The 19,735-nt window shown below is 48.5% G+C and overlaps 1 protein-coding gene across 3 annotated transcripts in view; it reads left to right on the forward strand.

Moving 5' to 3' along the window:
• The window catches only part of PPP4R4 (protein phosphatase 4 regulatory subunit 4), a 134,625-nt gene that overhangs the window by 67,415 nt on the left and 47,475 nt on the right, over positions 1-19,735 (forward strand). For all 3 annotated transcript variants that reach the window (XM_069951114.1, XM_069951116.1, XM_069951115.1), the window contains 2 exons: positions 11,660-11,766; positions 11,868-11,975. In XM_069951114.1, the coding sequence (XP_069807215.1) occupies positions 11,660-11,766; positions 11,868-11,975 (215 nt within the window). The remainder of the gene's footprint in view (positions 1-11,659; positions 11,767-11,867; positions 11,976-19,735) is intronic.

Genomic DNA, 19,735 nt, shown 5'->3' on the forward strand with positions numbered 1-19,735 from the left:
GCCATAGGTGGCTGCAGACTCCCTGGGCCCCCTGAGACCCCACTGCTCCACCACCTGACTCTCCTGGGAGCCCCTCCGTGCAGCTGCACCCCTTCTTGCGCTCACCTTACTTGCAGGCTTTCCTTGCATACTTGGAGCCTTGCGGCTTCCACCCGTCGCTGGAAGGGCTGGGTCCACATTGCTGCGAACCCTACTGGATCTTCTTACCCCTCCAGCCGGAGCGCTGGCCGGTAGCTTACGCTCTACACCCCCCGCCGGCCTTGACCGGGAGGTGGAGGTCAGGGGATCCATGCTGAAGACTCTCCCAGGAAGCTGCCACCTTCCTGGGGAAGCAGGTGGTGAATCAGCCTCTCTCCTCCTGGAAGTCTGGATGTGTGGAATGGTTCTTTTAGACAGAACGATTATCGTTCGAATTTGCACGATAATGATCGCATTTGAGCTATAATCGTTCCGTGTAAACACAGCAAACGATCAAGCGACGAGCAAAAAAACGGTCATTTTGATCTTTGAACATGTTCTCAAATCGTCGTTGATCGTTTGCAAATCGTTCCGTGTAAACATTCTTTTAACCATTCCACCTATGTGTGAGATGGGCTTAAGCGATCGCAAAACAATTTTTCTGTACAATGTATCGTTCTGTCTAAATGCTGATAGCTATAAAAAACATATATACACACACACACACATATATATATATATATATATATATATATATATATATATATATATATATATATATACACACACACTATTATATACAATATACACCTATATACATTTCACCACTATATACACTACTATGTACTATGCACACTACTATATACAAACCTATATACACTACACCACTATATACTACACCACAATATACCATACACCACTATATACTATACACAATACACCACTATATACTATACACCTATATACACAATACACTATATACTATACACCTATATGCACTGCACTACTATATACAATACACCACTATATACTATACACCTATATACAATACACCACACCACTATATACAATACACCACTATATACAATACACCTATATACTATACTATACACCACTATATACTATACACCTATATAAATAACTAATTGTGAACCCCCTGGCCCAGTTGCATTGTGCACAACCTAATACCACAGACATAATCTATACAAACCAACACCAACTAAACAAGACATCATTACACAAATAAACTACAACTAAACAAGACATGATATAAATAATAACCTACAACTAAACATTAGTCTTTTGTTTTGTGCTGTAGAGATACTGGAGTATGGGGCTTGCAGGCGCTGATCTTGGGCTTTCGGGTTGTGTGTGGGGCTGAGAAGTCTCATTATTGTTGGGTTTAGTATGTTATATATTTTGTATTGTGATTGTCTTTGTATGTTTGTATAAATTGTATATACTGTATATATTATATATGTTTTGTTTGCACCTGGGGTTGGGGTTTAGTGATAGGTTGGGTGGTGGGTAAAAGGGGGGAGGGGGCTTCTGTTGGACTTTGTTGGGACTTTTATATATATAAAATCCTTGTCTGGTTCATGGACGTCTGTGATCATGTACTGGGGGCATGGGATGCCGGACTAGCTCAGGGCCAAAAAAAAAAATATATGTCTCTACAGCACAAACCAAAAGACTAATGTGCCAGCATCAGCCGCCACCAGGAGAGGAGACGCAGGCTAAGGAACCTTATAGGCAGAGCCCCTCCAAAGACAAGAGGCCCTACCAGCCCCCAGCCTCTCGTACTCCAGAGAGCGCACCTTCACCAGGTCACAGAGTGTGCCCCTAACCACCTCATCCACAGGGGGGCGCTTTGTCCCTAACCACCTCATCCACAGGGGGGCGCTTTGCCCCTAACCACCTCATACACAGGGGGGCGCTGTGCCCCTAACCACCTCATACACAGGGGGGCGCTGTGCCCCTAACCACCTCATCCACAGGGGGGCGCTGTGCCCCTAACCACCTCATACACAGGGGGGCGCTGTGCCCCTAACCACCTCATACACAGGGGGGCGCTGTGCCCCTAACCACCTCATACACAGGGGGGCGCTGTGCCCCTAACCACCTCATCCACAGGGGGTGCTGTGCCCCTAACCACCTCATCCACAGGGGGCGCTGTGCCCCTAACCACCTCATCCACAGGGGGGCGCTTTGTCCCTAACCACCTCATCCACAGGGGGGCGCTTTGCCCCTAACCACCTCATACACAGGGGGGCGCTGTGCCCCTAACCACCTCATACACAGGGGGGCGCTGTGCCCCTAACCACCTCATACACAGGGGGGCGCTGTGCCCCTAACCACCTCATACACAGGGGGGCGCTGTGCCCCTAACCACCTCATACACAGGGGGGCGCTGTGCCCCTAACCACCTCATCCACAGGGGGCGCTGTGCCCCTAACCACCTCATCCACAGGGGGTGCTGTGCCCCTAACCACCTCATCCACAGGGGGTGCTGTGCCTCTAACCACCTCATCCACAGGGGGTGCTGTGCCTCTAACCACCTCATCCACAGGGGGCGCTGTGCCCCTAACCACCTCATCCACAGGGGGTGCTGTGCCCCTAACCACCTCATCCACAGGGGGTGCTGTGCCCCTAACCACCTCATCCACAGGGGGGCGCTGTGCCCCTAACCACCTCATCCACAGGGGGGCGCTGTGCCCCTAACCACCTCATCCACAGGGAGCGCTGTGCCCCTAACCACCTCATCCACAGGGGGCGCTGTGCCCCTAACCACCTCATCCACAGGGGGCGCTGTGCCCCTAACCACCTCATCCACACGGGGCGCTTTGCCCCTAACCACCTCATCCACAGGGGGGCGCTGTGCCCCTAACCACCTCATCCACAGGGAGGATTTTACGCTGCGTCGATACTAAACACCGTGCACTCCACGTGTGGTACCTGACCACTATGCTGACTAGGAATAAAGTGCTCTGGTCCCAGCCACCAAGGTTTCTGAATGCTCCATAGGCCCATTCCGCATAGGAGAGACGGCCGTACTTTTATGAAAAGATAGACTATGTTCAGCATAGCCTAAGAGTGTAATGTTGTAACAGTGTACAGTGTAATAGTGTTATTATACCCCAGAGCTGCACTCACTATTCTGCTGGTGGGGTCACTGTGTACATAACATTACTGATCCTGAGTTACATCCTGTATTATACCTCAGAGCTGCACTCACTATTCTGCTGGTGGGGTCACTGTGTACATACATTATTGATCCTGTACAGTCATCTAATGGCGGGAAGGCTCTGGGGGACATGCTGAGAGTTGTAGTTTCAGTACAGCTGGGGATCGCTTGTATACGTTCTCTAAAAGAGCTGCAACAGTGACATCTAGTGGCCATAAGTCAGTACTACAGCATAGAGTATACATAGTGGTACCTTGGTTTAAAGGGAATCTGTCGGCTCCTATGGCGGGGGAGTGGTAATGGCTTCGTGCCGCACCACTCCCCCTCCCAGCTTGTATTGAATAATCATTGCGCTCACCCGGTCAGTGTAGTTCGCGCACGCTCCCGCAGCAATTTGCACATGCGCCGTAGTGCGTCGGAGCGGCGCAGGCGCACCGAGAGCCAAAGCCTAACCCCTCAATGGCTTTGCTCAGTGCCGCTCCGATGCATGCGTGAATCGCCATGGGAGCGTGCGCGCACTACACTGACCGGGTGAGCGCAATGAATATTCAATACAAGCTGGGAGGGGGAGTGGTGAGGCGCTCCGAAGTGCGGCACGAAGCCATCACTACTCCCCCTCCATAGGAGCTCACAGATTCTCTTTAAGAGTAACTTGGATTAAGAGCCTTTTGGTTTAAGAGCTCACAGTTTTTTAAAATAGTAACTTGGTGTAAGAGCATTGCTTTGCTGTAAGAGCTCCCTGTACTGGGTGGGAGGGGGAGTGGGGGAGGGGCTTGGCATGCACAGTGGGGTCTACAGCCCTGTACTCTGACCCAGGAAGTCTCCCTCACCTTCCAAATCATAGCAGATCCACTTCAGGCTGGGGCTTACATCAGGGGACAGGACTGTTGAGGTAATCTCTCCATAGCTGTAACCCCTCTCTCCCCGGACAGAGAGCGCTGCTATACTGTGCCCACATCCGCCCTGCTCATTCCTTCCTGCTCCCTGCAGTCTATCAGCCTTTGTGTTTCCCTCCTCTCCATTATGGGGATCTGCAGTTCCATCCTGTACCTACAAGCTGCTGCTGCTGTGTTATCAGGGTTATACAGTTAATATACTGTCAGGATAGGGACAGGGAGACACAAGGACAGGTGAGCCCTGAAGCTGGCACCCGCCCCACTGGCCCTACCTGCTTGCCCCAGATGCCCTAGGTGGCAAACGGACAACTGGACGGCAGTCCCTGATCTACTAAAGTGCAACACTAAACGAAACAAGACAGACAAAACACAACAAGAGCGAGGTGAGAATTCCGGGTCAGCAACAGTCTAACAGCGAGGTACAAAGACGTGTCCAAGGGATAGTCAAAATACAAGCCAAAAGGTCGGGTACACAGGAAAATCTAAGTCAGGGAAAACGCGAGGTCAAGAAACACTAGGAGTACTAGGCTCTATCGCAGGCAAGATACTGAGACAGGGGATTATACTTATGGGACCTGTAGTCCCAGCCCCCAAGGCGTGATTGGGGCTGAGGCTCCAGGTCCTGCCCAGATACTGACAGCTGAGTCAGCTGTCAGTCATTGATTAGTGAACTCACTACACCTATGCTGATCTGTCAGGCTAGGTTCACACTGCGTTTTTAGCATCCGTTTAACGCATCCGTTTTTTGCAAAAAAACGCATGAAAAACGGATTGCAAAAAACGGATTCATTTGTGTGCATCCGTTTTTCCATTGACTTCCATTATTTAAAAAAACGGATCCGTTTTTTTTGGCGGACCAAAACGGACCAAAAAACGTTGCTGACCCTATTTTTCTGGACGTTAAAAAAAACGGATCCGTTAAACGGATGCTAAAAACGCAGTGTGAACCTAGCCTCAGGGAGTGAATACTGGCCACTACTACAACCGTGAATAGCAGAGCAGAGCAAAACCTGACATGCAGTCTGGCTGCTAAGGACGCCGAGCCAAACGCATAGCCCGAGTCCTAACAGAACCCCCCCCCCGAGGAGGGGCCTCTGGACCCTCACAAAGACCACCAGGTCTGGTGGGATGCTCCTCATGAAATTTTTTAATCAAAACTGGGGCATGAAGATCCCGTGTAGTGACCCATGTGCGCTCCTCCGGACCGTACCCCTTCCGATGTACGAGATATTGTATTGTCCTGCGAACCCTCCTTGAGTTTAAAATTCTTTCAATCTCATACTCTAGTTCGCCTTGAACCACAACTGGAAGGGGAGGAGGACTGGTAATCGTTGGAGAAGTGTATTTTTTAAGGAGGCTTTTGTGAAACACTGGATGGATTTGCAAAGATTGAGGCAATTGTAGCCTAAAAGACACAGGGTTTATAATGTTTGCAATGGGGAATGGACCAATATACCTGGGGGCGAATTTAGTTGAAGGAACTCGGAGACGCAAGTTTTTGGTAGATATCAGGGGAGTGAATACTGGCCACTACTACAACCGTGAATAGCAGAGCAGAGCAAAACCTGACATGCAGTCTGGCTGCTAAGGACGCCGAGCCAAACGCATAGCCCAAGTCCTAACAGAACCCCCCCCCCCTCAGGGGCCTCTGGACCCTCACAAAGACCACCAGGTCTGGTGGGATGCTCCTCATGAAATTTTTTAATCAAAACTGGGGCATGAAGATCCCGTGTAGTGACCCATGTGCGCTCCTCCGGACCGTACCCCTTCCAATGTACGAGATATTGTATTGTCCTGCGAACCCTCCTTGAGTTTAAAATTCTTTCAATCTCATACTCTAGTTCGCCTTGAACCACAACTGGAAGGGGAGGAGGACTGGTAATCGTTGGAGAAGTGTATTTTTTAAGGAGGCTTTTGTGAAACACTGGATGGATTTGCAAAGATTGAGGCAATTGTAGCCTAAAAGACACAGGGTTTATAATGTTTGCAATGGGGAATGGACCAATATACCTGGGGGCGAATTTAGTTGAAGGAACTCGGAGACGCAAGTTTTTGGTAGATAACCATACTTTTTCACCTACCACATACTGGGGACCGGGACGGCGTTTGCGATTAGCATATTGAATATGTTTTTCCTGGGAAACGGTTAGAGTCGCTAGACTCTCGCCCAAACTGTGCACAGTTTTTTTTGTAAGTTCTTTAACAGAAGAAAAGTGTGTCTCTTGAGTAGGAACTGCGGAAAACCTGGGATGGTAACCATAATTACAATAGAAGGGGGTTTGTTGTGTGGAGGTATTTACGTGATTATTCAAGGCAAACTCTGCCATTGGTAAGTATTCAGACCATGTATGTTGATTATCGAAACAAGGCACCTTAGATATTGCTCCAGGGATTGATTGGTTTGTTCCATTTGACCGTTGGTTTTCGGGGTGAAATGCTGAGGAAAAAGACAGATATATTTAACAGACCACAGAATGCTCTCCAGAACTTTGCTCGGTCTGAAACTATGTTGGTAGGTATTCCATGTAGACGGAGGATATGACGAACAAACAACTTGGCAAGAGACTTGGCATTGGGAAGTTCTCAAAGCTATTAGGTGGCACATTTTGCTAAACCTATCCACCACTACCCAGATCACCGTCTTTCCTAGAGAGAGGAAGGTCAGTAATAAAATCCAATCGACAGATGGGACCATTGACGGCTTGGCAATGGTAGTGGCTGGAGCAGACCTTCAGGCAGGGACCTCGGGGTTTTAGCTCGGGCACACGTCTCACAAGACTTTACATATTCCCGTACATCCCTCTGCCATGAAGGCCACCAGCAGGAGCGAGACAAGAGATAAGCAGTCTCAGCAATACCAGGGTGGCCCGCTAGTGGAATGCATGAATTTCTTTTAACCCTGCTAATCTAAGGTGTACAGGGACGAACAGTTTTTCAGAGGGTACATTAGCAGGCGCGTCATTTTGAGATCTCAAAATTTTCTCTTTTAAGTCAATAGACACACTACCAACCACAACGCCTGGGGGTAGGATGTTTTTTGGTTCCTCTTCAGGCATATCACTAACCCCAAAGCTCCGAGATAAGGCGTCTGCCTTTACATTCTTAGACCCTGGACGGTAGGTAACTACAAAATTAAACCTGGTGAAGAACAAAGCCCAACGGGCTTGACATGGGTTTAACCTTTTTGCTTTATCCAGATATAGTAGGTTTTTACGGTCAGTTAAAACAGTTATCTGGTGTTTTCCCCCTCCAGGAAATGCCTCCACTCCTCAAAAGCCCATTTGAGGGCCAACAGTTCCCGATTGCCAATGTCATAGTTGACCTCGGAGGTGGAGAATTTCCTGGAGAAGTACGCCACAGGTCTCAGATTGGTGTATGGTTCCTTACCTTGGGACAATACTGCTCCAACTCCAAACTCAGAAGCATCCACCTCTACCACAAATGGTAAACCTAAGTCGGGATGCACTGGAACAGGAGCAGATGAAAAACAATGTTTAAGCTGGGTAAAGGCCTGCTCCGCCTCTAAAGGCCAGGAGGTTGGATTCACACCTTTTTTTGTTAGCTCAGTTAGTGGCTTAACAATAAGTGAGAAGTTGCGGATGAACTTCCTATAGAAGTTTGCAAAACCCAGGAACCTTTGGATCTCTTTCAAAGTGGTTGGTCTAGCCCAATCTAGTACTGCTGACACCTTCTTAGGGTCCATCTGTACGGATTCTGGAGTTAAAATATACCCTAAGAATCCAACCTCCTTAACCCCAAACAGGCATTTAGACAGTTTAGCACAAAGGGTATTTCTGAGTCTCGATAAAACCTCGCGGACATGTGTAACATGAGATTCCCAGTCAGGGGAATAAACAAGAATGTCATCTAGATAGATTACCACATATCGGCCAAACAGGTCACGAAAGAGGTCATTAACGAATCTCTGGAAAACGGCAGGGGCGTTACTCAACCCGAAGGGCCATTACCAGATATTCAAAGTGCCCCTCTGGAGTGTTAAGCGCCGTCTTCCATTCGTTCCCTTCCCTGATCCGGATCAAATTGTAGGCGCCCCGTAGGTCTATCTTAGAAAACCAGTGAGCACCTACCACCTGGTTCAGAAGATCAGGGATCAGGGGAAGGGGGTGTTGATCCTTAATGTTGATTTTATTTAGCTCCCTGTAGTCAATACAGGGACGCAGACCACCATCTTTCTTTTCCTTAAAGAAAAACCCGGCGCCCATGGGGGACACTGAAGGCCGAATGTGACCCTTCCTCAAACTGTCCTGTATGTACTGGCGCATTGACTCTCGCTCCGGAGGGGACAAGTTAAAAATGCGACCCTTGGGAAACCTGGCCCTGGACACAAGATCAATGGCGCAGTCATACGGACGGTGAGGAGGTAAGGCGTCAGCAATGGCCTCATTAAACACATCAGAAAAATCTTCAATATAGTCGGGAATACCAGGATGATCACTCACTGTACACATAACTGGGTTTACTTGTAACAGATGGAAGTCACAGGAGCCACCCCACTGAACCAGCTCTATGGATCTCCAATCAAATATCGGATTATGTTGACGTAGCCACGGTAACCCCAGTATTATGTCAGCGGCCAGTTTATCCAACACAAAAAATGATCTCTTCACGGTGAAGACACCCAACCTGCATTGATATTTCCGGGGTACGATATTTCACTGCTCCGCTCCTTAGAGGGGCGGAATCTACGCCGGCCACCGTGAAGGGAGCACAGAGAGGTATCAATGTTAAACCCAATGACTCCGCTACTGATGTACGGACAAAACTCAGGGCGGCACCAGAATCAACCATAGCAGTACATGAAAAAACAACATTATTGGATATCAGGGTTACCGGTAAACAGAAATTATCAAACTGTTTGGGAGGTACCTGTGTGCCTGTGTGACCTTCCGGACTATCACTCAGGCAGTGGAGTTTTCCGGTGTCCGAGGAGGCTTGGTTGGACAGTCTCTCAGGTAGTGTCCCGACTTTCCACAGTAAAGACACAGAGAGTGCTCCATACGGAATTTTCTTCGGGCTGAAGCACTTTCCAGGATCATAGGCTCTTCGGAGGTGGTAGGAGGAGAAAACGACTCTGTCACCTTGGGAAAAGGTTTAGGAGGCTGACTGGTCCTCGACTGCACTGTAGTTACCCCCATTTTTTCTCGCTTCCTTTCCCTGAGTCTGCGGTCAATACTAATGGCACATGACATATATGCATTAAGGGAATCAGGAGTGGGGTGACTGACCATGGCGTCCTTGATTGAATCCGTAAGACCTTGTCGGAACAGGGTCTTCAGAGGGGAATCCTGCCACCCAGTCAGGGTGCACCACTGGCGGAACTCCGAGCAATACTCTTCCGCGGTGCGACGGACGTGCTGGATGGACAGTAAATGGGATTCCGCTACTGCGACACATTTGGGTCATCATATATCTGACCCAGGGAGGAAAAGAATGTTTCCACCGAATTCCACTCTGGAGCCTCAGGGGAAAGGGCTAAGGCCCAATCCTGGGGAGGACCTTGGAGGAGGGAGACAATTAGAGCAACCCTTTCTGCATCAGAAATAAAAGGGTTAAAACTAAAATACAAATAACAAGATTCGCGAAAAGTACAGAACTTGTCTGCACTTCCATTAAACCTGTCAGGCAGTATCATTTTAGTTTTATGCTTTACTACCTGGACCGGCATTGTCTCCGGATTCTGTGTCACAGGACGGGATGGAGTAGCCTGAGACAAATTGTCCACACGACTGGACAATTAGGCTACTAATCCAGCAACACCTTTGAGCTGAGTAGTCAACTCATCAAGGCGGTCGGCGACCGAGGTATCGGTACTCATGCCGAACCGCCGGGAGTGACTTTGGTTAAGGCCTGTGATAATGTCAGGATAGGGACAGGGAGACACAAGGACAGGTGAGCCCTGAAGCTGGCACCCGCCCCACTGCCCCTACCTGCTTGCCCCAGATGCCCCAGATGGCAAACGGACAACTGGACGGCAGTCCCTGATCTACTAAAATGCAACACTAAACGAAACAAGACAGACAAAACACAACTAGAGCGAGGTGAGAATTCCGGGTCAGCAACAGTCTAGCGGCGAGGTACAAAAACGTGTCCAAGGGATAGTCAAAATACAAGCCAAAAGGTCGGGTACACAGGAAAATCTAAGTCAGGGAAACCGCGAGGTCAAGAAACACTAGGAGTACTAGGCTCTATCGCAGGCAAGATACTGAGACAGGGGATTATACTTATGGGACCTGTAGTCCCAGCCCCCAAGGCGTGATTGGGGCTGAGGCTCCAGGTCCTGCCCAGATACTGACAGCTGAGTCAGCTGTCAGTCATTGATTAGTGAACTCACTACACCTATGCTGATCTGTCAGGGAGTGAATACTGGCCACTACTACAACCGTGAACAGCAGAGCAAAACCTGACATGCAGTCTGGCTGCTAAGGACGCCGAGCCAAACACATAGCCCGAGTCCTAACATATACATTATACACCACATGCTGATTGCTATACTGTACAGTAACTTATATATATCACATATCCAGCTGCTGTGTTATCAGGGTTATACAGTTACTATACATTATATACCACATGCTGATTGCTATACTGTACAGTAACTTGTATATCACATATCCAGCTGCAGTGTTATCAGGGTTATACAGTTACTATACATTATATACCACATGCTGCTATACTGTACAGTAACTTATATATATCACATATCCAGCTGCTGTGTTATCAGGGTTATACAGTTACTATACATTATACACCACATGCTGATTGCTATACTGTACAGTAACTTATATATCACATATCCAGCTGCTGTGTTATCAGGGTTATACAGTTACTATACATTATACACCACATGCTGCTATACTGTACAGTAACTTATATATCACATATCCAGCTGCTGTGTTATCAGGGTTATACAGTTACTATACATTATACACCACATGCTGCTATACTGTACAGTAACTTATATATCACATATCCAGCTGCTGTGTTATCAGGGTTATACAGTTACTATACATTATACACCACATGCTGCTATACTGTACAGTAACATATATATATCACATATCCAGCTGCTGCAGTGTTATCAGGGTTATACAGTTACTATACATTATACACCACATGCTGCTATACTGTACAGTAACATATATATCACATATCCAGCTGCTGCTGTGTTATCAGGGTTATACAGTTACTATACATTATACACCACATGCTGCTATACTGTACAGTAACATATATATCACATATCCAGCTGCTGTGTTATCAGGGTTATACAGTTACTATACATTATATACCACATGCTGCTATACTGAACAGTAACTTATATGTCACATATCCAGCTGCTTCTCGTAGTTTCATCTGTTTTACATGTTATTTATAATAAAAAATCATTATTTTTTGGGTGTGAAACCAATTGTCTGCAGATCAGTGATTTCTTATGGGAACATTTGCTTTGGTGTAAGAGTGGATTTGGATTACAAGCGCCGTCCTGGAACGTATTATGCTCCTAATCCAAGGCCCCAGTGTACTGTACTTTACGGTGACTACAAGTGTTCCTTATATGTTTGTTGGCATTTTTCTCACTTTCTCTTTGTTTCCTGTACAGATCCTCAATCCTCTTGTATCCAAAGCACAACTGTCCCAGACGTTGCAGTCACGGCTTACTAGCTGCAAGATCCTAGGAAAAGTTGCCAATAAGTTTGAGGCCCATATGTAAGTGTCTGCCTCTGGATCCTGGTGTGGGACATTATGGAATCTGAGGAATCGCTCACCAGCTATGAATCAGCTTTTCTGGTATTTTCTATGAATTTCAGAGTTAAGCGGGACATCCTCCCCCTAGTGGAATCCTTGTGTCAGGACGTGGAGTATGAAGTCCGCTCCTGTATGTGCCGCCAGCTGGAGTTCATTGCACAAGGCATAGGGTAAGTATGAGGACGGCTCAGGGACAGATTGATATATACAGTATATATATATATATATATATATATATATATATATATATATATATATATATATATGGCATCAGTGCACTGACTAGTCTGCAAACTTCAGAGCTGAAATCTCCCAGCATTCCCTGCTGTTAAGTATCTGCACAGAACATCAGCTGATGATTTCTGGAAAGTGTTATCCTTACCCTATGGTGCATGCCGCCATCTCATGTAGGGAGCTCAGCTAGGGTGATGACCCCACCAGCAGAATAGTGAGTGCAGCTCTGGGGTATAATACAGGATCAGTAATGTAATGTATGTACACAGTGACCCCACCAGCAGAATAGTGAGTGCAGCTCTGGGGTATAATACAGGATGGAACTCAGGATCAGTAATGTAATGTATGTACACAGTGACCCCACCAGCAGAATAGTGAGTGCAGCTCTGGAGGATAATACAGGATCAGTAATGTTATGTATGTACACAGTGACCCCACCAGCAGAATAGTGAGTGCAGCTCTGGGGTATAATACAGGATGGAACTCAGGATCAGTAATGTAATGTATGTACACAGTGACCCCACCAGCAGAATAGTGAGTGCAGCTCTGGGGTATAATACAGGATGTAACTCAGGATCAGTAATGTATGTACACAGTGACCCCACCAGCAGAATAGTGAGTGCAGCTCTGGGGTATAATACAGGATGTAACTCAGGATCAGTGATGTGTGGGGGTAGGTGTGACGATATAGAATATATATATATAATATTTTTTATATATATTTTGTTTGTCCCCGGGAGGAGTGTGGAGGCATGCTGGAAAGCATGGAGCATTTTCTGCTTCATTGTCCCTATAACACAGAGGTTTACAACAGGGTGGGCGCTTCCATCGGGTGGCCCAGGTTGGCCCGTCTCTCCTATGCGGAATGGGCCTATGGAGCATTCAGAAACCTTGGTGGCTGGGACCGGAGCACTTTATTCCTAGTCAGCATAGTGGTCAGGTACCACACGTGGAGTGCACGGTGTTTAGTATCGACGCAGTGTAAAATCCTCCCTGTGGATGAGGTGGTTACGGGCACAGCGCCCCCTGTGGATGAGGTGGTTAGGGGCATAGCGCCCCCCCTGTGGATGAGGTGGTTAGGGGCATAGCGCCCCCCTGTGGATGAGGTGGTTAGAGGCACAGTACCCCCTGTGGATGAGGTGGTTAGGGGTACAGCGCCCCCCTGTGGATGAGGTGGTTAGGGGCACAGCGCCCCCCTGTGGATGAGGTGGTTAGGGGCACAGCGCCCCCTGTGGATGAGGTGGTTAGAGGCACAGTACCCCCTGTGGATGAGGTGGTTAGGGGTACAGCGCCCCCCTGTGGATGAGGTGGTTAGGGGCACAGCGCCCCCCCTGTGGATGAGGTGGTTAGGGGCACAGCGCCCCCTGTGGATGAGGTGGTTAGGGGCACAGCGCCCCCTGTGGATGAGGTGGTTAGGGGCACAGCGCCCCCCTGTGGATGAGGTGGTTAGGGGCACAGCGCCCCCTGAGAATGAGGTGGTTAGGGGCACAGCGCCCCCTGTGGATGAGGTGGTTAGGGGCACAGCGCCCCCTGTGGATGAGGTGGTTAGGGGCACAGCGCCCCCTGTGGATGAGGTGGTTAGGAGCACAGCGCCCCCTGTGGATGAGGTGGTTAGGGGCACAGCGCCCCCCTGTGGATGAGGTGGTTAGGGGCACAGCACCCCCTGTGGATGAGGTAGTTAGGGGCACAGCGCCCCCTGTGGATGAGGTGGTTAGGGGCACAGTGACCCCTGTGGATGAGGTGGTTAGGGGCACAGCACCCCCTGTGGATGAGGTGCTTAGGGGCACAGCACCCCCTGTGGATGAGGTGGTTAGGGGCACAGCGCCCCCTGTGGATGAGGTGGTTAGGGGCACAGCACCCCCTGTGGATGAGGTGGTTAGGGGCACAGCACCCCCTGTGGATGAGGTGGTTAGGGGCACAGCGCCCCCTGTGGATGAGGTGGTTAGGGGCACAGCGCCCCCTGTGGATGAGTTGGTTAGGGCCACAGTGACCCCTGTGGATGAGGTGGTTAGGGCCACAGCGCCCCCCTGTGGATGAGGTGGTTAGGGGCACAGCGCCCCCCTGTGGATGAGGTGGTTAGAGGCACAGCGCCCCCTGTGGATGAGGTGGTTAGGGGCACAGCGCCCCCTGTGGATGAGGTGGTTACGGGCACAGCGCCCCCCTGTGGATGAGGTGGTTAGGGGCACAGCGCCCCCTGTAGATGAGGTAGTTAGAGGCACAGCGCCCCCTGTGGATGAGGTGGTTAGGGGCACAGCGCCCCCTGTAGATGAGGTAGTTAGGGGCACAGCGCCCCCCTGTGGATGAGGTGGTTAGAGGCACAGCTCTCCCTGTGGATGAGGTGGTTACGGGCACAGCGCCCCCCTGTGGATGAGGTGGTTAGGGGCACAGTGCTCCCTATGGATGAGGTGGTTAGGGGCACAGCGCCCCCTGTGGATGAGGTGGTTAGGGGCACAGCACCCCCTGTGGATGAGGTGGTTAGGGGCACAGCACCCCCTGTGGATGAGGTGGTTAGGGGCACAGCGCCCCCTGTGGATGAGGTGGTTAGGGGCACAGCGCCCCCTGTGGATGAGGTGGTTAGGGGCACAGCACCCCCTGTGGATGAGTTGGTTAGGGCCACAGTGACCCCTGTGGATGAGGTGGTTAGGGCCACAGCGCCCCCCTGTGGATGAGGTGGTTAGAGGCACAGCGCCCCCTGTGGATGAGGTGGTTAGGGGCACAGCGCCCCCCTGTGGATGAGGTGGTTAGGGGCACAGCGCCCCCCTGTGGATGAGGTGGTTAGGGGCACAGTGACCCCTGTGGATGAGGTGGTTAGGGGCACAGCGCCCCCTGTGGATGAGGTGGTTACTGGCACAGCGCCCCCCTGTGGATGAGGTGGTTAGGGGCACAGCGCCCCCTGTAGATGAGGTAGTTAGAGGCAAAGCGCCCCCTGTGGATGAGGTGGTTAGGGGCACAGCGCCCCCTGTGGATGAGGTGGTTAGTGGCACAGCGCCCCCTGTGGATGAGGTGGTTAGGGGCACAGCGCCCCCCTGTGGATGAGGTGGTTACGGGCACTGCGCCCCCGTGGATGAGGTGGTTAGAGGCACAGTGCCCCCTGTGGATGAGGTGGTTAGGGGCACAGCGCCCCCCTGTGGATGAGGTGGTTAGGGGCACAGCGCCCCCCTGTGGATGAGGTGGTTAGGGGCACAGCGCCCCCCCTGTGGATGAGGTGGTTAGGGGCACAGCACCCCCTGTGGATGAGGTGGTTAGGGGCACAGCGCCCCCTGTGGATGAGGTGGTTAGGAGCACAGCGCCCCCTGTGGATGAGGTGGTTAGGGGCACAGCGCCCCCCTGTGGATGAGGTGGTTAGGGGCACAGCGCCCCCCTGTGGATGAGGTGGTTAGAGGCACAGCGCCCCCTGTGGATGAGGTGGTTAGGAGCACAGTGCCCCCCCTGTGGATGAGGTGGTTAGGGGCACAGCGCCCCCTTTGGATGAGGTGGTTAGGGGCACAGCGCCCCCTGTGGATGAGGTGGTTAGGGGCACAGCGCCCCCTGTGGATGAGGTGGTTAGGGGCACAGCGCCCCCTGTGGATGAGGTGGTTAGGGGCACAGCGCCCCCCTGTGGATGAGGTGGTTAGGGGCACAGCGCCCCCCTGTGGATGAGGTGGTTAGGGGCACAGCGCCCCCTGTGGATGAGGTGGTTAGAGGCACAGTGACCCCTGTGGATGAGGTGGTTAGGGGCACAGCGCCCCCTGTGGATGAGGTGGTTAGGGGCACAGCGCCCCCCTGTGGATGAGGTGGTTAGGGGTACAGCGCCCCCCTGTGGATGAGGTGGTTAGGGGCACAGCGCCCCCCTGTGGATGAGGTGGTTAGAGGCACAGTGACCCCTGTGGATGAGGTGGTTAGGGGCACAGCGCCCCCCTGTGGATGAGGTGGTTAGGGGTACAGCGCCCCCCTGTGGATGAGGTGGTTAGGGGCACAGCGCCCCCCTGTGGATGAGGTGGTTAGAGGCACAGTGACCCCTGTGGATGAGGTGGTTAGGGCCACAGCGCCCCCCTGTGGATGAGGTGGTTAGAGGCACAGTGACCCCTGTGGATGAGGTGGTTAGGGGCACAGCGCCCCCTGTAGATGAGGTGGTTAGGGGCACAGCGCCCCCTGTGGATGAGGTGGTTAGGGGCACAGCGCCCCCTGTGATATGAGGTGGTTAGGGGCACAGCGCCCCCTGTGGATGAGGTGGTTAGGGGCACAGCGCCCCCTGTAGATGAGGTGGTTAGGGGCACAGCGCCCCCTGTGGATGAGGTGGTTAGGGGCACAGCGCCCCCTGTGGATGAGGTGGTTAGGGGCACAGCCCCCCCTGTGGATGAGGTGGTTAGGGGCACAGTACCCCCTGTGGATGAGGTGGTTAGGGGCACAGCTCCCCCCTGTGGATGAGGTGGTTAGGGGTACAGCGCCCCCCTGTGGATGAGGTGGTTAGGGGCACAGCCCCCCCTGTGGATGAGGTGGTTAGGGGCACAGTACCCCCTGTGGATGAGGTGGTTAGGGGCACAGCCCCCCCTGTGGATGAGGTGGTTAGGGGCACAGTACCCCCTGTGGATGAGGTGGTTAGGGGCACAGCGCCCCCTGTGGATGAGGTGGTTAGGGGCACAGCGCCCCCTGTGGATGAGGTGGTTAGGGGCACAGCGCCCCCTGTGGATGAGGTGGTTAGGGGCACAGTACCCCCTGTAGATGAGGTGGTTAGGGGCACAGCGCCCCCTGTGGATGAGGTGGTTAGGGGCACAGCGCCCCCTGTGATATGAGGTGGTTAGGGGCACAGCGCCCCCCTGTGGATGAGGTGGTTAGGGGTACAGCGCCCCCTGTGGATGAGGTGGTTAGGGGCACATTCGGTGACCTGGTGAAGGTGCGCTCTCTGGAGTACGAGAGGCTGGGGGCTGGTAGGGCCTCTTGTCTTTGGAGGGGCTCTGCCTATAAGGTTCCTTAGCCTGCGTCTCCTCTCCTGGTGGCGGCTGATGCTGGCACATTAGTCTTTTGGTTTGTGCTGTAGAGATACTGGAGTATGGGGCTTGCAGGCGCTGATCTTGGGCTTTCGGGTTGTGTGTGGGGCTGAGAAGTCTCATTATTGTTGGGTTTAGTATGTTGTATATTTTTGTATTGTGATTGTCTTTGTATGTTTGTATAAATTGTATATACTGTATATATTATATATGTTTTGTTTGCACCTGGGGTTGGGGTTTAGTGATAGGTTGGGTGGTGGGTAAAAGGGGGGAGGGGGCTTCTGTGGGACTTTGTTGGGACTTTTATATATATAAAATCCTTGTCTGGTTCATGGACGTCTGTGATCATGTACTGGGGGCATGGGATGCCGGACCAGCTAAGGAAAGCCAAAAAAAATAATATATATATGTAATGTTTAGTTGTAGGTTATTATTTTGTATCGTGTCTTGTTTAGTTGTAGTTTATTTGTGTAATGATGTCTTGTTTAGTTGTAGTTTATTTGTGTAATGATGTCTTGTTTAGTTGGTGTTGGGTTGTATAGAATTATGTCTGTGGTATTAGGTTGTGCACAATGCAACCGGGCCAGGGGGTTCACATTTAGTTATTTATATAGGTGTATAGTATATAGAAGTGTATTGTATATAGGTGTATAGTATATAGTGGTGTATTGTATATAGGTGTATAGTATATAGTGGTGTATTGTATATAGGTGTATAGTATATAGTGGTGTATTGTATATAGGTGTATAGTATATAGTGGTGTATTGTATATAGGTGTATAGTATATAGTGGTGTATTGTATATAGGTGTATAGTATATAGAAGTGTATAGTATATAGTGGTGTATTGTATATAGGTGTATAGTATATAGTGGTGTATTGTATATAGGTGTATAGTATATAGTGGTGTATTGTATATAGGTGTATAGTATATAGTGGTGTATTGTATATAGGTGTATAGTATATAGTGGTGTATTGTATATAGGTGTATAGTATATAGAAGTGTATAGTATATAGTGGTGTATTGTATATAGGTGTATAGTATATAGAAGTGTATAGTATATAGTGGTGTATTGTATATAGGTGTATAGTATATAGTGGTGTATTGTATATAGGTGTATAGTATATAGAAGTGTATTGTATATAGTGGTGTATTGTATATAGCTGTATAGTATTTAGTGGTGTATTGTATATAGTGGTGTATTGTATATAGGTGTATAGTATATAGTGGTGTATTGTATATAGGTGTATAGTATATTGTGGTGTATTGTATATAGTGGTGTATTGTATATAGCTGTATAGTATATAGTGGTGTATTGTATATAGTGGTGTATTGTATATAGGTGTATAGTATATAGTGGTGTAGTGTATATAGTGGTGTATTGTATATAGCTGTATAGTATATAGTGGTGTATTATATATAGTGGTGTATTGTATATAGGTGTATAGTATATAGTGGTGTATTGTATATCGGTGTATAGTATATAGTGGTGTATTGTATATAGGTGTATAGTATATAGTGGTGTATTGTATATAGGTGTATAGTATATAGTGGTGTATTGTATATAGGTGTATAGTATATTGTGGTGTATTGTATATAGGTGTATAGGATATAGGTGTATAGTATATAGTGGTGTATTGTATATAGGTGTATAGTATATAGTGGTGTATTGTATATAGTGGTGTATTGTATATAGGTGTATAGTATATAGTGGTGTATTGTATATAGGTGTATAGTATATAGTGGTGTATTGTATATAGGTGTATAGTATATTGTGGTGTATTGTATATAGTGGTGTATTGTATATAGCTGTATAGTATATAGTGGTGTATTGTATATAGTGGTGTATTGTATATATGTGTATAGTATATAGTGGTGTATTGTATATAGGTGTATAGTATATAGTGGTGTAGTGTATATAGTGGTGTATTGTATATAGCTGTATAGTATATAGTGGTGTATTGTATATCGGTGTATAGTATATAGTGGTGTATTGTATATAGGTGTATAGTATATAGTGGTGTATTGTATATAGGTGTATAGTATATAGTGGTGTATTGTATATAGGTGTATAGTATATAGTGGTGTATTGTATATAGTGGTGTATTGTGTATATAGGTGTATAGTATATAGTGGTGTATTGTATATAGGTGTATAGTATATAGTGGTGTATTGTATATAGGTGTATAGTATATAGTGGTGTATAGTATATAGTGGTGTATTGTATATAGCTGTATAGTATATAGTGGTGTATTATATATAGTGGTGTATTGTATATAGGTGTATAGTATATAGTGGTGTATTGTATATAGTGGTGTATTGTGTATATAGGTGTATAGTATATAGTGGTGTATTGTATATAGGTGTATAGTATATAGTGGTGTATTGTATATAGGTGTATAGTATATAGTGGTGTATTGTATATAGGTGTATAGTATATAGTGGTGTATTGTATATAGGTGTATAGGATATAGTGGTGTATTGTATATAGGTGTATAGTATATAGTGGTGTATTGTATATAGGTGTATAGGATATAGTGGTGTATTGTATATAGGTGTGTATATAGGTGTGTATAAAGGTGTGTTTATAAGTGTATAGTATATAGTAGTGTATATATAGGTTTGTATATAGTATTGTATATAGTTTATTAATATGTTTAGCTAAATAGTTTATATTGTGTATATATTGTATATAGGTATATGGGTGTATATAGGTATATGGGTGTATAT

Source organism: Dendropsophus ebraccatus, chromosome 13 (genome assembly GCF_027789765.1).
Source record: "Dendropsophus ebraccatus isolate aDenEbr1 chromosome 13, aDenEbr1.pat, whole genome shotgun sequence".
Classification (NCBI taxonomy): Eukaryota; Metazoa; Chordata; class Amphibia; order Anura; family Hylidae; genus Dendropsophus; species Dendropsophus ebraccatus.